Source organism: Tetrahymena thermophila (assembly GCF_000189635.1).
Source record: "Tetrahymena thermophila SB210 genomic scaffold scf_8254803, whole genome shotgun sequence".
In the NCBI taxonomy this organism is placed as follows: domain Eukaryota; phylum Ciliophora; class Oligohymenophorea; order Hymenostomatida; family Tetrahymenidae; genus Tetrahymena; species Tetrahymena thermophila.
Window position 1 is genome coordinate 482,452 of NW_002476559.1, and position 22,002 is coordinate 504,453.

The 22,002-nt window shown below is 22.9% G+C and overlaps 3 protein-coding genes across 3 annotated transcripts; 2 read left to right on the forward strand and 1 right to left on the reverse strand. All coding sequences in view use genetic code 6, as the record gives it.

The window, feature by feature from the left end:
* Positions 1-252: 252 nt before the first annotated feature.
* TTHERM_000006059 (AAA domain, dynein subfamily protein) lies at positions 253-14,233 on the reverse strand (the record flags this gene model as incomplete). Its single annotated transcript, XM_012795636.1, has 9 exons — positions 253-1,455; positions 1,519-6,688; positions 6,745-7,129; positions 7,194-8,025; positions 8,076-8,258; positions 8,312-9,908; positions 10,025-10,073; positions 10,132-12,649; positions 12,713-14,233. The coding sequence occupies 9 exons, from the start codon at positions 14,231-14,233 to the stop codon at positions 253-255; spliced, it is 13,458 nt and encodes a 4,485-aa protein (XP_012651090.1).
* Positions 14,234-15,210: 977 nt separating this feature from the next.
* Positions 15,211-18,067, forward strand: TTHERM_00006060 (poly (ADP-ribose) polymerase family protein; the record flags this gene model as incomplete). The annotated part of the gene is made up of 6 exons (XM_001008087.3): positions 15,211-15,669; positions 15,733-15,966; positions 16,027-16,653; positions 16,717-17,314; positions 17,379-17,706; positions 17,764-18,067. The coding sequence occupies 6 exons, from the start codon at positions 15,211-15,213 to the stop codon at positions 18,065-18,067; spliced, it is 2,550 nt and encodes an 849-aa protein (XP_001008087.2).
* Positions 18,068-18,759: 692 nt separating this feature from the next.
* On the forward strand, positions 18,760-21,416 carry TTHERM_00006070 (poly (ADP-ribose) polymerase family protein; the record flags this gene model as incomplete). Its single annotated transcript, XM_001008088.2, has 5 exons — positions 18,760-19,203; positions 19,302-19,535; positions 19,616-20,261; positions 20,330-20,657; positions 21,125-21,416. 5 exons carry the CDS (start codon positions 18,760-18,762, stop codon positions 21,414-21,416), a joined length of 1,944 nt encoding a protein of 647 aa, XP_001008088.2.
* Positions 21,417-22,002: the final 586 nt, after the last annotated feature.

Here is a 22,002-nt window from a genome sequence, read left to right on the forward strand (position 1 = left end):
GGATAATAAAATAAAACACTCTTTAAATATTCTAATATCGAATCTAAATAAAATGAATAGAGATTGTTTTGAAAAAGTATTTTTTTAATAAAAATTTTACTTAATTATGAGATATTTTTAAGAATAAATATTTTATAAAAGAAAATCAAATCAAATAAAATTTTATCATTTTTCTTACATTCTATATATATTAAAAAAGTAAAATAAACATATTTTTTTTATAAAATACATATGTTTTATTTGAATTATAAATCATTAATCAAATTAATCATTGAATTCTTCTTCTATCAATAGCTTTTTATGCTGCTTATTTATAGTATTTGCATCATAATTTTCCATTTCATTAACTTATAATTAAATCTTTTAAAATAAAATAAAGCAATCTTTTATCGTCAATTTAGATAAGTCTTAGTCTTAAAAAATTGAATTATTATCATTTATAAATCCTTCGTTTTGTAAGGAAATAGCTAAACAATAATTTGCCTCAACCTATATTTTATTTGGAGAAAACATTTTAATTATGTATAGTCCTAATCTTTTCCTTAAATCTTTTAATAAATCTAATTTTTTGCTATATTTTAAAATTATACTTTCAATAAAATCTGATTAGCCATCATCTCTGAGTTATTAATTGCATATAACAACCAAACTATCCAACACTTTCTCCTAGAGATAAAATATGAGTCCTGTAAAATCTTTAAGTTGCAATCCTTGTAAAAAGCTTGAAAGTTTAGGACATTTAAACTTAATATTAATTGATTCCATTGCTTATAAGATAGGTGTGTTGCATTATTAATTAATATCAAAATTAATATACTTTTAAGTTGTATGTATTTTTGAAAGCATATCAAAAGCCATTTCTTTATTATTAATTATTTAGTCTAGGCTTTTCGTTAAATTGATAGGTAATTCTTAGTATTAATTGATATCTTTATTTACTGTAATTATTTCTTTTTAGGAGATTAAAAATTTGATTTGAATACTATTTTATATATCAATTAAGCTAGCGTTTTATAAAAGTACTTTTCCTAATTCATGCTGAATGTTCTTCTTATCAAATATAATATATTCGTTAATTCCATCCCCTTCTTCAAATCCACAACTTGCAAACTGCTCCAAAATTTAATAGTTTTTAACATTTATTATTTAGGATGAAGAAATACTTTACAATGGCCTAATTATTTGCTTTCCTTCTTCGTTTTAAAATTAGAATCGGATTTCTTGATCAAGTTTTTTTACATCTTCATCACTAAAATGCTTTTCGCAAGCCTTTAATACAGATTTAATCTGCTCATTTTAAAAATCACACAAATAATTAAGTAATTTAAAGAACTGAGAGGGTGCTTATTCTGATGTATAAATTAAATTAGATAATTTAGTTTCTCCATTTATATCATCTAAATTAAGCTGTTCTTTAATACTTTTCTATCCTGTAGGCTTAATGCTTAGCACATTCTATTTAAATATAAAAATAAATTAATGTAAATAATAATTAATTTAAAACATTTAATTAATTACTTTCCATGCTTTTATAAAATTAACTTTTTACAAGTCTAAATTATTTTAAAAGTCTTTCTCATTTTGTGAATTTTGACCATCTAATTTGTTTATTTTATTTATTGCCTAATCAAGGATAAGATTTTATGCTTCTGAATACTAGAATTTAAAAGAGAGTAATTTTGAGCAAGTTTAATAGAATTTCACAAAAACCCTAAGAGAATCAAAGAGCATTTAATTCTCTGCGATATCTAAAAGCGTTATTAAGATAGGATATTATTCTTAAATATTTTTTCTAATTTCTTTGCTTGTAATATAAAAGTAAGCTTTTTTATAGTCTACATAAGAATGAGTAAATTTCAAGCTTTTAGGTAAATATTAGATCTTGTCTTCAAATTGATTATAAACTTAATCATATTTTTCTAAAAGTAAAAATAATTCATTAGAATACTGATCCTTCAAGGTATTAAATTAACTATGTATATCATCCTATAGTATTTAGTTTAAAGATTCACTATATTAGATATCCACCACCTTTACCTTATCAGAGTTCAAAAGGTGTTACACTAAGTGAACAAGAATGTATAGTGATTTAGATTTTGTAAATTCATGCTCTTAATTAGTATACTTAAAGAAGCACTCTAAAGCAATATTTATTTGGTCTTTCAAATACTATTCATGTTTATTTTAAGTAGGATGAATTTTTAATATTTTATTAATATAAAGTGTTTAGTACTTCTGATTTATTTATTTAGAAGTATCAAATAAACTAATTTCTGCTAATTTACCAAATTAGCTATCATTAAATTTTTTAAGGGATAGACTGAATATGATATGATATAACAAGCTAAATAGAGCTTAGCAAAAACAATTAAAATTTATTTATTATGTTTTGAAATTTTGTTCACTTAATTTTAAGCAAAACCCTTCTTCAAGTTCTATTCCACTTTTATTCTCCTTTATTTTAGATAAGTCATTTAGAATCAGCTTAAGTTTATTTTCTTCATTGATATTAATATTAATTTTACAATACTAGCATTGTACTATAATTTCCGTTTAATTTTTTACAATATAATTTTTGCAGCATAGACATTGATATAGCTTTTAATTTTACATAAATTAGTTATTAATTTAAGATTCAAACGAATATTTCATGTTGAATGGGTAATAGACTTTATTATTGATAACTCCTTTAAACATTAATTTAAAAATATTATTTGACGATTCAATATTTTAATAGACTATTTCCTTTAGCTAGTCGATCAAACAGTCTTTATCTTACTAAATATTAAACTAATTACTTTAAATTAATTATTCAGTATTTAAATTTTATAATTTTTTAAATTCTTCCAACCATCTACAATTTTTGAAAAAGTAGGAATTCTCAATATTTTTAAGCTTTTGTTAATAAAACAGCTATTTAGCAATATATAACTAGAGTGCTTTGCTGTTTAATTTAGAGAAATACTTTTAAATTGATGAATCTAAGTCGTTATCTTATAAGTCTTTATCATTTTAACAATTTAATTTAGCATCTTTTCTTTTGATGAAGTATCCTTCTTCTAAATCTTTTTAATCTACCAATTCTTAAACTAACACCTTAAAAATGCTTGCATAAATAGTTTATTATAAGCTATTCAATTAATTGAAATTATTCTCTAATAGAATTTTTAAAAAATTAAATTCTTAATTTTCTTTGTCTAGGAATTTATTCTTGTAAAGCTTATTTTAAAGAATCTACCCATAAGCCAAATAAGTATAAAACTCTTTTTTTTATTATTATATAGTACTAGTGCAAGGAGCAGAATTAAGAAACACAAAATTTTGGTTCTCGATAGTTAATCCATGGCTTAATAAAAAGAAAACTCTATGCAAAAATATTTAAAAGTCTGTATTTTCAGTCATATTTTGCTATACCTGAGCCTCATTTAGTTCCAACTCAAATAATAAATAAATAAAATGAATATCTACATTAACATATTTTCCCTTTTCTATTGAGAATATAATCAATTCTTTCATAAATTAATTCCATTTTTTTAAGAATTCAATTTTTACATTTTTTTGGTTGTTTTTTTAAGAATTAAAATAATATATCCTTAAAAGTTCTTTTGCTTAATTCAAGAAATCTATTTGAAGCTTAATAATATTTTAAACTTTTATTTCGCTTATGAGATTTGAAATTTCTCTTATTTCTGAGAAGTGATGGCAAATATAATTTATCAGCTCAACTTTCTCAAGTATCTATTTGCATTCATTATCTTCAGTTCTTCTTAAGGCTTTTAAAAGATATTAAGAATTTTCATAAAAGGAGATATTTTTGCATTACTTTTATTTTTCCAATAAAGATTCGAATATTCTTTTAATTAATAAATTAGTTAATAAATTTATTTATTGTGAAACTTTAAAGTTTTTCAAATCCTTTTTTCTTTAATCTTAAAAAGTTTAGAATATTTGCTTTATGTTAATACTGCTTTAATAAAAGTAAATAAGTTCTTTAATGTCTTTTATTTATTATCTCCAAATATACCAAACAAGGTAGATATCAATTAGGCAATCTTCATATTATGCATTATAATTTAAATTATCCTCATTTACAAAAAGTAAAGTTTTAATTACTTATAAGTATCCATCCTCTATTTAGTTAATTTTACTATTTTTAGAATCAATCAAAATATAGAAAGGGAATTTTATGATCTATTAATTAAAAGCTTTTAAATTTTATTTAGCACTCTCACGGAATATAATGAGGACTTTATCATTTTCAACTACACAATTTTTTTGTTATTTTTTTACAGTATTTTCAAATGTTTGTAAAATTTATAAAATTTGTATGCTCTCATTTATTATTAAGTCATTTGTTTGTTTCAAATTGTTTTACTTTTCACATTAAAAGTCAGTACACGTATCTATCGCTAATTCCATTTCAGAGTATACATATCTCTAAAATAATTCTTCTTAACATACATGCATTCCATAGATTAAACCATTCTTTTCTAGGCTAATGATGACTTAGTAAAAAAACATAACAAAAATATTTTTAAATCCTAGTATAATACTATTAATTGTGCTACTTGATTGACCAATAAAATATTGAGGTATGAGATACTTGAAGATGAAATCATCTAACGTCTAGATGTTGTATGCCTTTTAAATAACTATGTAAAGCTTACTTTGTATGATTTGCTTTAATTTGTCTGTGTAACTAGAGCCTTAATCAAAAGCTTTAATCAATTAATTAAGCCTTTTTTATTTATATAATTGATCAGGAATTTCATAATTTATTTTAGAGTAAGCCTCTTCCACTAATTAGAAGTTACTGCTGAAATAGAATTCTATCAGAGGTGCTTCTGAATAAAAAAATGATTACAAGTACAATTCTCTTTAGGACATGAGATTTTTAAATGTAAATTTATTTTTAATATAATCTATTGGACATGATTATATGATATCAATAGCATTACTTTTGTATTCATTAAAAGGACTTAAATTCTCGATGTAGTAATATTCCCAATTACCAATTATTGGTATCATGTCATAGAGATCTTCTACTCGAACAAGTATTATTATATTAAGCTAAAATTATATTTTTTTGTTCTTGTATTCTGACAATTCATCAATCTTTTGCATAATAAACTCAATTTATTACTTGCATTTGCTATCGTTCAAATATGTATTTATTATGAGGATTTATTATTCTTATTTTGAAAAATCTGAAGTATTAGATGATTATTTATTTTATGAAAAATTATATGTTTGAGTATTAAAAATAATTTATTATTTTTCTTGTTTAAGTTTGCTGAAAAACTAACTGAGTAATTTATCTAAATCTTATTCAGATTCGATTTCATTAATATCTTTATAAACATAGTTTGTATTTTTTGGCTCAAAAACATTGCTGCTATTAGGCGAAAAGACTACAAATTGTCTAATGTAATCTTATTCAATCTAGTTCTATAAAATTATCCTATTTAATATAAAGCTGTCTAAGCTGTAATGATAGTCAGATTCAACATAAGCTTAGTAAAATTAATTTTAAAGATGTATTTCCTAGCAGTTCCTACTAACAGGCAACATGCAATTTTAAAAATGACTCAAGTGAAATAATTTTCTTAAAATATTTTCTAAATCATTACTTTACATCTCAAAAGTTTCATAATTATTTAAAATTTGCCTTTTAAACTTATTCTAAAGATACAAATCCTGTATGACTGAATTTAAATTTTTGAACTTAAAAGAAACTAATTAATTCAAATAAGATTCGTTCTAAATATTACACTTTTTTTAGATCTCTTTTTTTTTCATTTCTTGCAATTTATTCACTTCATTATTTAATTTCTTTATATAATTTTTGTCTTATTCATCAATTATCTCGTTATGGTTTAAGTAGTGTTTCTCAAATCTGTTCAATAGTGGACCATCCATCCTGTGACAATATTACTCATTTACTATTAAAATCAGCTTAAAATTTTTATTCACCTCAATGACGCTGTTATCAGTTCCTATAGATATTTTAGAATAGTATTTTTGGTTGAAAGTGTGGTAACTTTAGTTGAGAACTTCATAAAGACTTTAATAGATACCATCAAGATTCAAGAGAACTATTATGAAACCTTCTTCTATACAGCCAATAATTTAATTTAAAATGTTATTTGTCTATTATGTTTATTGGTCTTGAGAAAAATTCATTCCAATAAAAAACCTATGCTTTTTTTACCTCAGCTATTGCTTTAAGAATTTAATCGACTTTCTTTCATCATTTGTGATTATCATTAAATTTCTGCAAATTTACTTTTCAGAATCTTCTTTTAAATTTTAATTGATCAATGCTAAGGGTTTAAACTAACTAATTTGATTTAATTCTTCAATATTATTAAATGACAATTATAATAATTCTTTAGAGTTTTAAAGGCCTGAAAAGTTTCTAAAGTAAGCCTCTTCAATTATTTTAAAAGCAGCATTTTTGTCTGACATTTGGCCAATCTTATTTATTATTTGTTATACAACATTGAAATAATCTCTAATTCCGTGAAATCTCTGATATTAGTTGTTCTGTTATTTTTAATTTTCTATGTAGTTCAAGTAAATTTATGGTATGCTTTTTTTGACTTGGTTAAAAAATTAATTATCTCTATATTGATTAGGAATAGTATTTTCCAAAATATCCTCTAATTCCTCTTTTACAATATCTAATCTATAATATTAAATGGTTATTTATTTTTAATTGAAATAATAATAATGATAAATTACCTATAAATTGCGAGCATCCTATTCATTTTTGATGCATCTAGAGGAAAATTAGAAATAGAAACAAATGCTACTTTCATCTTTTCAAGAGCTTCATGCAATACTTTAAGTGGATTATGAGGAGATATTTCAGCTAATCCAATTTCATCAAAGCAAATAACGCATAAATTCTCAGTTTATTCTTTCTCCTTTGAATCAAATTCTTCTTACCTTTTGTTGGCATCTTAATATACCTCAATTACTCTCTTAGATTTGCTTTAGGTGTGACCTTAATAGCAAATTGGAATTAAAGCAGGGTAGTATCTAAGGAATTATTTTTTGGACTATTTCCCTTCCATTGAAGAAATTACAAACTTTAAAGAGAGACTCTTTGAACTACCAGGAGGCCCTTAAATTATAAAAACAAGCTTCAATTAATCAATAATTTAATTTTAGATTGTAAAAAAAGTTACCTATTAAGCAAACAGGAATTCTGTTCACAATACAAACAAATAAAAGAAAGGTATTTTGCTTTAAAGAGAAAGTTTTTGATATATTTTAAGGTAAGTTCAACTACTAAATAAAAAAATCTAAAACTTTTTAAATAAACTCTTAGTAATGCTCAAAGCCTTTTGCAAATACTTTATATTTCTAGCACAATTCTTTTAAATAATGAACTCTCCTCTCATGTTGAGGGATAAGCAAGCAATAATTTATATAAAAAGTTAGATAAAACGAGTAAGGAATGATATTATTTTAATCTACTTATAATTTTTCTTCAGAGTTATTGCTTGCTCTGTTTAAAAATTCTATGCTACTTTTTAGAAAATTAGTATATCTTTTCACATCTCTTAAACTGCATGCGCTTGTTCTATTTCCCATTTCTTGTCTAACATAATTTTAGCTGAAAGATACCATTTTTATGAAATCGTCTTTTTTTTGCTTATCAATCTTGTATTAAAAATTTTCTAACTCTTCAAATAGAATCTCCATAATATTTGCAATGTAAGAATCTTCATCATTTTTATTTAATTCTCCAAAATTTAAGACAAAGCTAAACATACTTTAAGGAATTGGAAAAACGTTATATTCTAAATCTATTCCTTTAAATTTATTATCCATTTCATCACATTTAATTCCTCCTTGAATTTTGTAATTAAAAATTTCTTTTTGTTTATCTGTCTTCAACTTATATGGATTTATAGCAGCAATTATTATTATATTTTTAAATAACTGTCTCCCCTTAATAAGCCTATCAACTATCATTTCTTTGAAAAGTCCACTTATAAGACTACAAGTATTAGCCTGTATGATTAAATAAAAATTTTAATATTTATTAAAATTTGTAAACTTACCTCATCAAAAAATAAAATCAATTTTTTATTATCTAATTCCATAGCTTTCTTCTCTAATGATTCAACTAAATCTATTATTTCCTTTTCAGTGACTCCTGCATGTATAGTTTTAGAATAGAACATATCATTCATCAAATATGCCAGATACTCTAACAAAGCTGTTTTTCCTATACCTGTCTCGCCCTTTATTTTATATTATTAAATATCAATTAATTAATTTAATTAAAATATCTTACCATGAATATTGTTGGAATATTAGATCTTATGCGAAGATAAGTAGTACAAATCTTGTAAAAGTTATCTTTTTAAACAATAGTATTTTCAAACACTTCCTTAAATTATTAGCGATTCGTTTACTCTCTAGTTTGTTTGAATATATTTATATCATTATTAAAAAGAAGAATACTTTTATCTTTATAACTTAGGTCATCATCTTTAGATCGGTTGAAAAAAAATCTTTTTTTAGAATCATAATTTTAAAATAGTTTTTAAAAAGACTTTGGTATTTCTTTTTCATTTTAAAAGAAAAAAGTTAAGCAAGGTGTTTATTGATCCTAAAAAGTAACGAAACTGGTCTGCTATGTATCAAATTTAAGAAGGAACTAAGTCTACTATGATAAAATCTACTCTTGAGCTTAAAAGCAGTTATCATATTCTTATAAACACGAAATAGAAACTTTTTGACACATTTAAAATGAGTATTTTACAATATCTGTTCTGAGAGTTTTCAATTACTTGGTAGATTCTAAAGAAATATATTCAGATCTTTCAAACATCATCATTTCAGTTCCAAACAATTTTATAAAGTTTATAACTTATTAAAAGTTAGGAATAACTTTACAATTATTTATATGCTAAATAAAATGCTAATTTAGTAGCCTTACAAACTCTTTCCATTCTATTTATTGTATTTATTTCATTTCCTCTAACTTATCTTTATCGTCAAAATAATTTTATGATTTTTTATCTATTCCATTCAAATATCTATAAACGGTTAAAGCCTAAGAATCTAAGCCATTTTATATTAAAGTATTTAAGCATAAGTCTTTAATGTTAAATTCAATTTCTTTGATTTTAAAATATTTTTTAATTTAAATTGAATTTTCTAGAGATTTATTTACCGTATTATTAACTTCTATAAAGAATTAAGCTTAAGAACCTAAATTTATATATTCTCTTTAATTAAAATTAATGCTTTTTAAAAAAATCATCTCAAAAAGAAGAAAATTCAATTCTATCTCTTCTGTTTCATATAAATCCAAGTGATAGAAGTTCCTTTCACTTTATATATCTTTCATATTTTTTTGAAGTTATTTTATATAATTTTCTTTGCTACTGCTTCCATTTGAAGGAATTCTAATTAATGATTAATTCTCTATTTTATTTTCTTAAATAATTTTTTATGATTTACCAACTCCAGGTACTTTAGAAGTATAAAAAATTGCACTTTCAAAGATATTATTTAAGTGTGGAAAATTATCATCTTTTTTAATTTATATTTGATTAAATTGGGATAGCGAAGTGTCAAAAAAGTTTTCTTAAACTAAAATATACAAATAATTAATGCTAACTCTTAAATTACTCAGTAATCTCATCTAGGCTCCATTTAACTTACAGTTAATTACTAAATAAAAATTCAAAGATTCATTTTGATGCTCTAAAAACATATATCTTTATAAAAATAGCTATAAGTCTTAGAAATTTGAGTATGTGTTAAAAATTAAAAAGTATTCTGATTTGTAACTCTTAATATTTTTTTCATTAGAAAATATCTTTTCTATAGCATCTAAAGAATTATTGAACTTTATGATATTCACTCCTGTCACTTGTTTACTTAATTAAAATAAAATAAAGTATAGGTTTAAATAATTTTTAAATTTTTTTTTTTTTATTTTTTAAGATTTTTTTTTGAAAATTTATAAGCTTTTAAAAGTTAATAAAAATATTACTTCATCCCTCCTCCTTATTGTGATTTCTAATTATTCGTGATAAATTAGGCTTTAAATAAAAATAATAAAATTAATATTTAAAATTTTAATCAAATTAAAATAAATACCAATAAATTCAAGCTTATTTTGAGATTTACCATAATCTTCAGAAATTTTTTCAGTAATCTTTGGAATATTATTAGAGTTTATTTGTAATAATATTTGGTATAAACTTTTACTTAGACCATTTAGTAAAAGTTAACCACTTAAATATTGGTTTAATTGGAGATAGTGTGACTAGCTTATAAATGTAAATTTTGGGAAATTTTTATTAGCTTATTCTATATTTGACTACCATTAACTTAATTATTTTGTAAGATTTTCTTACAAATCTTACATTTCTTTAATTGTATTATTGTACTATGTATTAGAGTTTTAAAATGTATATGTTTCATTAGTTATCAAGAAATACCCAAAATCAGACATCTCTTGCAACTTTAATCGGATTTCTTCAACGATTTGTAGCATAAATTTAAACTTTTGTATTTTTTCTTCATTGTTTTCAACTTAGATCATATTCGAAGGCTTTAAAGTATCTACTATATTTGAGGTGCCCTGTTTGTTCACTTTAAAATCTCTTGTATATTTGTTAATCAAAACTCTTGAATTTATTTCTTTTATTTTTTATTCAGAATAGCCATTAATGCTATAAGTTGAGGGTTAATCTTTTTATGAGAATAAAATTTTAATCTCACTTTTAATGTAAAAACTATTTAATAGATCAAAATAAATTCTTTTTTTATCTAATCCATTTTGAATTTTTTCGAGCTTCCCAATATCATAAACTATTTAAGTCCACTATATTTATTTTTATTCAGTTAATTCAGTTTGTATAAATGAATTTAATTTTTGAATGTCATCTATAATATATCCATTATTTCTTACTATCTCATTTTATTGGTTTAATAATTTTTGGATGAATGGAGTGATATCGTGGAGAGACTTAAGATAGACACTCAAATCATGCTAATCTCTGCCGATAAATTATCTTAAATCATAAAATGATGTATTACTCTTCATATTATTTTCTACTTTTGATATTAATTCTTATGACTATATAAAATTTCTTAGATTAGTGTAGAAATTTGATAAAGATAATTTATATACAATTTAAAAGGCCTCCTCAATTTCTTAAGGTAAATTTATTTTAAAAAGCTCTTTAAAAGGCAATTTTGGTGTAATTAAATCCTTATTATCTTATACAGAGACGTCTGCATACTTGCATATAAATTAAAACAAAAACTTGTTTTTAGAAGAGTCTTATTTGGTGTTAAATATCTTTGCTACATCTAAAATAAGATTACTATTTTAATCATATGACTAAAAAATGCACTACCATATTTTTATTTTATTCAATTTTTCTTAGACTTCATGTTACTTGTTAATAATTTAGCAAAGTTGTTATAAATTTTAGTGTGTTTTACCTTTCACACAATATTCCTCTAAATCTTGGAAGGATAAATCATTTTTAAATAATTCATTTTATTTAAATTATTAGAGATTTGTTTTCATAAATGGAAGATAACCTTGAACAGAGAATTTTGTTTATTCACTAGTTATTAGTTTTAATTTGCTTAATAAGGTATTAAAGATATCTATCTCCTATTATCTTCTTTCAAAAACAGTATTATAAAGCTTTGATATGTCTGATATGAATTTATTTATTAACGAATTAAAATACTTGTCTCTTAAGTCTTACAATTATGAATTATTAACTTTATTGATTTCTTCATCTAAATATTTTTCATTTTCAATTTTCAACTTTGAAAAAATATTTTCCATGATTCGTGAATTTTTCATTTCAAAGAAAATTTTAGCAAATTCAGAATAAACATTAAATTTGTCTACTTCGTTTTTAACTTCTTTAATTATTTTATATTCTAATTGAAATTTGGTAAGATGATTTAGTTGATTTGGGAAGTATTTTTAGAAATAAATAAAAAAATCTAAAAGTCTTTAATATTCTTCTTGAGTATCATTAATTATTTTATTCGTATTTTCAACAATTTTTTAATAATCTTTTTCAAACCTATTAAGTATTTCAGTAACATATTATTAATTAAAAAATTTCTTGAAGGAAGTGACACAAATTTCTAGCTTTAAAATTTGATTTGTAATTTTATCTACTTCTGTTTGGAGTGTTTGATAAAATTATGCTTATTAATTACATTTTGTTAAAAATTAGAATACAAAATAAGAATTGAATAGCATATTTTGATTTTTAATTAGATAGTTAAGTCTTTTTAGAGCCATTGTCTCACAAATTTCGATAATTTTCTAAACTTCTATTTTTATTGTTTTATTTTAATTTTTTTAAAAAAATTCATAATCATTTAAAAATTCTTTTTCATCTTGCTCACTTTTAACTTCTCTTTCGTAATTTAAAATTATTTCATTAAAATATTATCTGAATTCTTCTTGATTTTCTAACTAATTTGAAATTTAAAAATCGCAAAGATTTCTAAGTCCTAAGAAATTCATGTAATCTTTAATTGTCTTTGTAAGCTAATTACTGAAATCTTTTATTTTCTATTCATTTAGAGCTGCTATACTAATTTCTTCTAAGTAAAATTCGTTTTCAGCCAACTTTTTTAAAATAAAATAGTTTATTAAAATTGTATCTTTTGTTAAAAATATAATTAAATTTACTTCTAATTTAAGATATTCATAATCTTCTTTGCCTCCTTCCTTCAATTTTAAAATTTCTACCTTCTTTTAATTATATTATTATTTCTTTTAGTCTAATTTTATTTATTGCTATTTAAGTATCTCATGAAGAAAATTTAAAAATTTCTATTTATCATTAAATAATTTGCTCAAATTAAGTTAATTTTAACCATCCTTGTTGTTAGGATTACTTCTATTTTATTTCTAATATTAAGAGGATGCTTTTTTTGTTAAATCACAGAGTATAGTTGTGACATCAACAAACGGGTTTTGGTTTTTTAAGGATTGTAAAAATGTTTCACATTTATCATCTTCTATTAAACTTTCTATAAAGGTGGTTAAGAATTTATTTGAAATATTGATGTCATATTTAAAAGCATAATCATAAATTAATGTATTATTTAATTAAATATTTTTTTGATTTTCTATCTATTTTTTGATAAAATTTCTCATCTCAAAGTAATTTATATCTAAATCTGCTCTCAGTTTGCTATAAACATCAAATAAGCCATTTAGAATTTGATCACTATCAAAATTTATCTTTAGTATTTTTTCCTTAAATAAATTTGTTTCTATTTTTTTAAACCCGAAAAAATTTAAATTCTTAATTTGGCCAATGCTTTCTGAAGAAATTATTTCATTTACAATTTGGATTCTTAAATTATGAGTAATCATTTTATATTTTGGGTTACTAAATTTTATTAGCAATTCTTATGCTTTTATTAATTGTGATTTAAACTCAAATTTATATTAACGATAACTTATGTATGCTTCAGCTTCTTCTTCAGAGAGTATTTCTTAATTTTCTAAGATTTAGAGGCGATCTTCGTAATTTTCTATTTGATTAAAGATGTCCTTAAATTTTACTACTAGCTATGGTTAATTTTCATGTTAGCTAATGAATTTTTAGTATTATATAATTATTTTTTTTATTAAATCTATTTTAATATTCTTGTTTTTAATTTGTATCCAAATGTACTCAATCATTAAATCTATATCTTCTAAATTTTAATTTGTGTCATCCAATTGTTATAAAACTACTTAGTAAGATTTTTCTAAAAATAATTTTAAGCTATCGCTTTTTTCCAATTTCAATTGCAAGTACAAATTTATCAAAGTAGAAACTTTGATATTATTGTATATGAAATCAATTATTTTGCTTTTTTCATTAACTATTATTTTTTAAAAATTTGTCTATAAAAGTTTAAAATCTTAAGGCACATCAAATACTTCTACTAGTTCCTTCTGAGCTTTTTAGCGGAATACTGGATTTTAAATATATACTGATTAATAAGTGCCATCATCGGATACTAATTAGTAAACATAGTTCTCAATTCTTTTGGAATACTAAATTTCAGTTTGATAAATATTCTTCTCGCACTCAGATTATTAAAGCTGAAAATCTTAGTTAGAGTAACCATCAATTCTCAAGAAGATTTTAAAGTTTATAGGCTAAGATGTTTCAAAAGATAAATAGAATTTAATTTTATTTCTCTCGCTCATTTATTATCACTCTAAAGGCAACTAATTGACTTTCTAAAGTTATTTATTTATTTATTTATTATCAAATTTTATTTGATGATTTACTAATTTTTAATATCGCATCAAATATACTAATATCTTTTTTCCTATTCTGAAATATTAAATAATCACCAGTTCTAAATAAATGAATCTTAATCAATAATTTGTTTATCTATTTTTATATTAATCATTAAACGTGTAAATGTTATTATTTAAATATTGAATAATTAGAATATTTAATTTTTCCCTTCAGCCATTGAATCAATTCATAATAGCAGTTTCTAATTTAATTATAATTTTAAAAATAAATAATAATATTTTAAAGTGTTCTTTTTAATAAAATAAAATATATATACCCATATGTGAATTTAATTTTTAGCTATCACCATTTAAAAATTTAAAAGCAATAAATTACTTAGGTTAACAAAATTTATGAATATATTCTTAAATGTAAATTTTAGAGAAAAATGAATATTAAGGTAAATTATTTTAATTTATATTTTTATTATTTAAATAAAATATTTATCATGGATAATTTATTATTCAAAATTAAATAGAATGTTACATTTATCTGATATCAATTTTTGTTAATAAAAAAATTAGTTTATACTAGAAATTATTTTTATTTATAAAGAAGGTAGGAAGGAATAAAGGAAGGAAGGAAGGAAGGTAACTAATGAGGTAATAAAATTTTTTTTAACAAAAAAATACCGAATTAAGATTAGTTGATGAAATAAATACTTTTTGATAGATGCTTGAGAAAACAAATGATTTAGTTAGTAAATTCATATCAAAACTGATCAGAAGTATATTCAAAAAGATTTTTATTTCTTCTATATCTAATTCAATTCCTTCAAATTTGATATATTTGATCTTATTAAGCCTATTAAAAATACATCAATTTTCTATTAAAATAAGAAAATATAAATATTTATTAATTTTACCTATTTATTTTGTAAATGGATTCTAATTAGGGATAGAATTAAGTATCTGAAGATAAAAGCTTGTTTACTGTTATTGATAGATTTGCTCTAAACTTGGTCAAGTAAAATTTCTAAAGATAGATAGCAGAGATTGAAAACCAGTTTAAAGTTTCCATTACTATAATTGAAGAATATGGTTAAGTTTTAATTAAGAGAACTAGTGATGAAGTTAGTACACCTGAATTGGAAAAAGAGTTGTTTTAATAAGTAGGCTATAAAGTACTTGAGCTAACTATTATTCAATCTAGCAAACTCAAGGAAGGTAAGATTGATAGCAATAGTGAGTTTTATCTTAAAATTGAAAAGAATCTTAAAAAGAAATATGAAAGTTTGAACAGAAAGTAAGATTATGAAATCTCTTTATAGACTAATGATATTGATTAAAATTTCTCATCATCCAAGAAGTATAAACCTTTAGTCCTCAAGTCGTTGAATGTAAAATTTTTTTTTAAATTATAATTTCAATGTAAATTGACTTTAAATAATTATTTTGTTTAGATAAAAGGTAAATTTGTGGTAAAGATATGCAAGATAGAGTAGCCAGAAAACTTAAATTTCGATAAAATCGATGTTGTCGTACTAAATATGACAAAAACAGGTATATACCTTGACGAATTCGGGTACTAGTTAGTTAAATCTAATAATCAATTGAACTTGCTACTTAAGTCTCTTAAGCAGCAAATTTAACATTCTGACTATATTGACGAAAAAGTATTTTTAGTAGGCAGCAAAGTAAGTTTCTTTTTTAATGGTGAAATAACTCTTAAAAGCAATTTTATTTAATACTAAAAGAATATTAGTTTAATAATACAATTTGAAGACAATGAAGATGCCTGTATAAATCGTTTACTTTAAATACTTGATAAGCTCAAAGATTAGAAGTTCTAATAAAAAGGCAACTTACGTATTTTTATAGGGTGGAGACCTTGCTGTGGATAGAAATATTTTGAAACCCTTTACAAGTATTTGGAAAAATTAGATTCTAGTAAAACTTATCTTTAGTTTCCCACAGAAATTTGCCTAGTGACTGATGAAGGATTGGAAAATCAAGTATTGCAAGTTGTTTAAACTGTTTAATTCAATTAAACTGTAAGCGGAAAAATAGAAATGAAAAAAGAAGTCTTATGGAATATAAATACTGAAAAATATCCAAGATTTGTTGATTAAAATGTATAATTACCAGGTATCGTTTTAGGAAAAGAGCTTACCGAAATGATTGAAAAAGCAACTGAGCTAAAGCAAGAAGAGTTTTATTGTGCACTGAAGCTTGATGGGTAGGAAAAGTAATTTTTCTAAACTCCAAAGGAATTAGGTATGAATCCTGAAATAGTAGATAGGTTAAAACTAAATTTAAAAGCATTAAAGGAAACTAACTTATCATAAAGCTGCACCAACTAAATTCTTAACCAGTGTGACTTCGTAAAAGAATTCATTTTATAATTAAATTATTTTTATTTATTAATTTGTTTGTTTGTTAAAAAGTATTACTATCTCCACCCTTATGAAGAAGATTACAAAATGTATCCAGAAGATGTGCAAAACGTCATAAGATCTTATGTAAAGTTAGGATTTTTTGAACTAAGATTGGAGAGAGACTCCTGCACGATGGATATAATTACTCCAATTTTTAAGATAAACATTAAGTAGTTAACGATGCAATAGATTTAGGGGAATAAGAAATTGGTTTATTTGAAAAGATAAGAGAAATAAGTTTAAGTTATGAATACTGAATAGAAATAGGCATATGATGAGATTATGAAAATAAATGTGCTCTAATTTTTGTAGAGTGATCAAGCTGAAAAAGCCTAAGACTTAACTTTGAAGTCGAAGCCTTATATTTATGTAAGGGCAAAACCTGAAACTTATGATGAAATAAGCTAATTTATAACTTAATTAAAACTAAATTCATTTGTTACTCATCACATCAAAATAAACTAACAAAATTTAAACACAGTAGTAAAATAATATTTAGAATAAACTTCTCTGATAGAAAATGTAGAAATCAGCATTGTTGACGATATCTTGCTGATATATGGCTTTAAAAAGACTTTGAATAGGATTTTACCAGCTTTGATGAGCAGTATGATTTATTCAAATTAATTAATCATTTATTTATTTTAAACTTTTAAATTATTATTAAACAGAGGTTTGCGATAGCAAGTATGGCGAAGAATCTGTTTACGCAATTCCTTCATTTTGGGAACCTTAAAATAATAACCATCTTTTATTCAGCCTCAGCTTGAACTCTGTAGAAGCAGTAAAATGTATAAATATGTTTAATCAAAGTATGTCAAATATTGTGAGAAAGGTGTACAGAATCCAAAATATGAATTTATGGAAAAACTATTAATTTGAAAAAGAAACTCTTCTTTAAAAAGGTAATGCAAGCGAAAGACTTCTTTTCCATGGACCAGGTGTTAACGTCAATCCAGAAACAATTTACACAGCTATCGAAGAAGGTTTTGATTTTAGGTAAAAATTATTTTTAGAAATATTTTATTTATTTTATTAACTTTTAATATAATAAAGAAATGACTCTATTTAAAATGGATAAATTTTTGGTAGAGGAGCTCATTTCCATGACTAAGCTAGTAAAGCAAACCAATATGCTTATATAACAAGTGGTAAAAGATAAATAATTATTGCAAGTGTCCTTATTGGTAAAGCTTTCGAGACATCATCAAATGCTTCTTATACAAAGCCTCCAGTTATCACTGAAGGAAAAGAATAAAGATATGACTCAGTCAAATCAAATAATTAAGAAGGCAATAATACTTATGCTGTTTACCACAACTCAAAGGCATATCCTTATTACTTATTAGAATATGATTGAATAATATTTCAAAAATAAATTTATGTTATCTTTGCAAATTGAATTATAAATGATATTTTTTAATTATTTACAATATAATATAAATTTGTATAATAATATTTTACTTCTTAGAACTTGCATTTAATTTTAATAATAATATTTTTTTTTAAATAATTGTAAAAGAGATTTTAAAGAAAGCTAGAGTTTTTATTGATAATATTTTTTAATTTTTTTCTTTTATGTTTTTTAATGATCTATCATGTTTTATTTTATCAAATTTTTTAGATACATTTTTTCATTTTTTTATAAACTTACATTTTTTTTTTGAACTAGAAAAAAATTTATTTAAAAAGGATTTTTCTCACTATTTTTATCATTTAATTTTGAATGATATTTTATTCAATAAAATACTTTATTTGATACTATTTAAATAGTATAGGAAAAATAAAGATATTGGTTTTTAATATTTGTCAAAAAACAAAAAAAGGGACTATGGTATAGAAAGAAAAGTGTTATCATTTGGTTATTGATAAATTCTTATTAGATTAATTCAAAAGAGGATATCATAAGAAATAAATTATTATTGTTTGTCTTGTGATCAGAAATTTTTTAAAGAAATTAGGATTAATAAAATATCAATCTAATTAATATAATAGTTGATATATCTTTAAAATATTAGAAAAGTATTTAGTTAAATATATCAGATTAAAAGAATGGATAGCTCCCCTTTAAATATTTAGAGAGTTTCACAATAAATGTTTGAAATTGATGATCCTTTTATATTGATGATGATATAAAAAGATAATCAGAAAGAAATTCAAAATTTAGAGTAAAAGTATCAAATTAAGATATAAATAAACTAGGGATATGGTCAAGTGCATATTTTACAATAAGAAGACAGTATTGAAGAACATTTGGACTAGTCTATAGTTGATTCTATTGAAAAGCACTTTAATAATTTTGAAAAAGTTCAAAAAAAGAAAGTTACTGAGTAGTATGTAGAATGCAATAGAGACTTTTACTTGAAGCTCAATAAAGTTCTTTAGAAATATCATACAAAATTATAATAATATCATTTAGATTTTATTGGAAATGAATCACAATAAGATTATGATTAAAATAAAATATACTAACCCCTTGTCGTGAAAAGCATCCAAGTAAAACTTTTCTAATGATATCAATTAAAATAAATACCTTTTTAACTATTCTTAAAAATAAAACCTTTATTTTAAAACCTTTCTATTTAATATTAAAGATTCAAGATAAATTCCTAATCTAAACTTGCAAGATCGAATAGCCAGAATATCTAAATTTTGAAGAAATAGATGTATTAGTGTTAAACATGACACAATAAGGATTGTTTGTAGATGATTTTGGTTATCAATTAGTTAATTCGAATCCAGGTCTCAAATAGCTTATCAAATAGTTGAAATAGTAAATTAAGACATCCAACTTTATTGATGAGCATGTCTTTTACCAAGGAAAAAAAGTAACTTTTTAGACAAAAATATGTTTATGTGTGTATGTGTTTAAGGTTTAGTTTGTTTCAATTTTATTAAATATAAATAGGCAATAAGTCTACTTATACAATTACAAGAGGACGAAAAGGTGTGCATTGATAACTTGCAAGTAATTCTTAACAAATTGAAAGAATAGAAATATAAATAAAAGGGGCATTTAAGAATTTCTGTTGCTATAAGAGAATGCTGTGGAAAGAAATATGTTGAAGCTTTTGGCTCCTACATAAAATAAGCGATTAAGCAAAAATCATATTTGAATTTTCCATCAGAAATAAATTTTATTGTGAACGAAAGAAATGAAAATTTAATTTCTTAGTAGTTAGATAATTTAAAAAAGATAGAGTTAAATGAAAAAGAAAAGCTCGGTCTCCTCTCTTTATTTACTTCAAAATCCAAAAAAAGCCAAAAAGAAGATAAAATGTGGGTTGAAGAAAGCATTTAATCTTCTCTTCTTCGTATTCAAGGTAAAGGCACAGAAGTTGAAGAAATAGTGAAAATTTTTAAAAAGCTTTAGTAAGATTGTTTTATCAGATTTGAATTACCTTTAAACAACGGAAGCCTTACTGAAGAGCTTGTTAAATATTTATAAGAAATAGCTATTAAATAAACAATGAGCATAGAAATCAGTGAAAAAAGTGTTAGCATATATGCTTACAAAAAGACTATCAACAAATTTCTACCAATCATAGCTAACTGTAATTAAATTCTTATTTAAAATCATTTTTGTACCTAACTTTATTATTAAATAATCTAACTTTAAAAGAAATCAGAGGAAGCTAAACGATGCTAAGAATTTAGTGCTAAGTACCTCCAAACTGGTCTAACTAAAGAGAGAATCTTTTGCTTGTAAACCTTGATCTTTCAAGTCCTGAAGCCATGGATTGTATAACAGCAATGAAAAAAACATTGCCTAATTCAAAAGTAAGCAGGATACAAAGAGTATAGAATATAAAATTATGGAGAAATTATATGTATGAAAAATAAAAACTTGTTTAGAAAGGAAATGCAAAAGAACTACTCTTGTTTCATGGTACAAGAAATAATAAACCTGAAATGATATATAATGGAACAGAAGAAGGGTTTGATTTTAGGTAATTTACTAATTTATTAATTAATTGATTGATTTCTTTGTGAGTTAATAATTCAAATTATAATAGCATAAGATAAAATGAAATTTAACAAAGCAATAATTTTGCTAAAAAAAGACAAATTTATTTAAAAAAAGATCAAAATTCTACATTAAATAACAATCAATTTGCAGATATCTACATAAGTTAAATCTTTATCTCCCATTTTCAGGATAGTTATTCATCTATTTACTCAATATAAAACATCAACTTTTATAAATAAGATGATAAAAAAAAATAATTTTATTTTCAAATTTAATTTTGAAGCTGTGTTTTTACATTTTAATTCTTTTTAAACCAGAATTTTTAGACATCTTTTAAAACTGTAAATAGATAGGATGATTATTATACTGTAATAAGGATTTATATTAATTAGCTGACATAGATCTTTAGAAATTGAAATTAAAAAAGTATATTTTTTTATAAAAAAGACTAAGTGCTCACGGTATGTATGGTAGAGGTACTTATTTTCATGAAATGGCATCTTATTCTGATGGATACGCTTATCATGATGGATCCAAAAAAGTCTTCTTTCTTGCTTAAGTCCTAGTAGGCAATTACTATGTTGGTGGAAGTAGCGGCTATGTTTCTCCTCCAATTATCCCAGGTACAAACGGATTAAGATATGATTCAATTAGATCGAATTATAATGAAGGATAGAACATGTTTATCATTTATCATAATTCAAAAGCATATCCTACTTATCTTATTGATTATAATTGACTTTTTAATTTTTCTATCTCATAATCTGTCATAGGTTAAATAAAGAGAATTAATTAATCTGTAATAATTTTTTTAATTTGTGTTTATATTTTTGAAAGAGTGAATGAAAAATATGCGCTTTTGGTGATAAATAAAAAAGAAAACATGTAACTTTAAAATCATCAAAGTTAATAAAAGTTTGTATCTTAACGACTAAAATTATTAATTTTACTTACTTTTTGAATATCTTTTTTTTTTTTAATTTAATATAATAAACTAAAATTTGTATTTGGCATTGAACCATTGTAATGAAGTTAGAGACAAAAATTAGTTAATGTGTTTTTAAATTATAAAAAATGGAGTTGTGAAAAAATATGTAGCATGCCGAGCCTTTTTATATGTAATCTAAATTATTTTAGAAATGTCTTAGCTTTAATTAAGTTAAGCAACCTTTAATTTACAAATGGGTCCTTTTTATTATTTTCTTCCCAAAATTTAAAAGATCTCTTTTATTTTAAATAATCAATAAGGAATTTAATAAACAAATTTATAAAATCACCAAATTGTTATTTACATCACACTTAATGCAATAATTAAAAAAACTTGT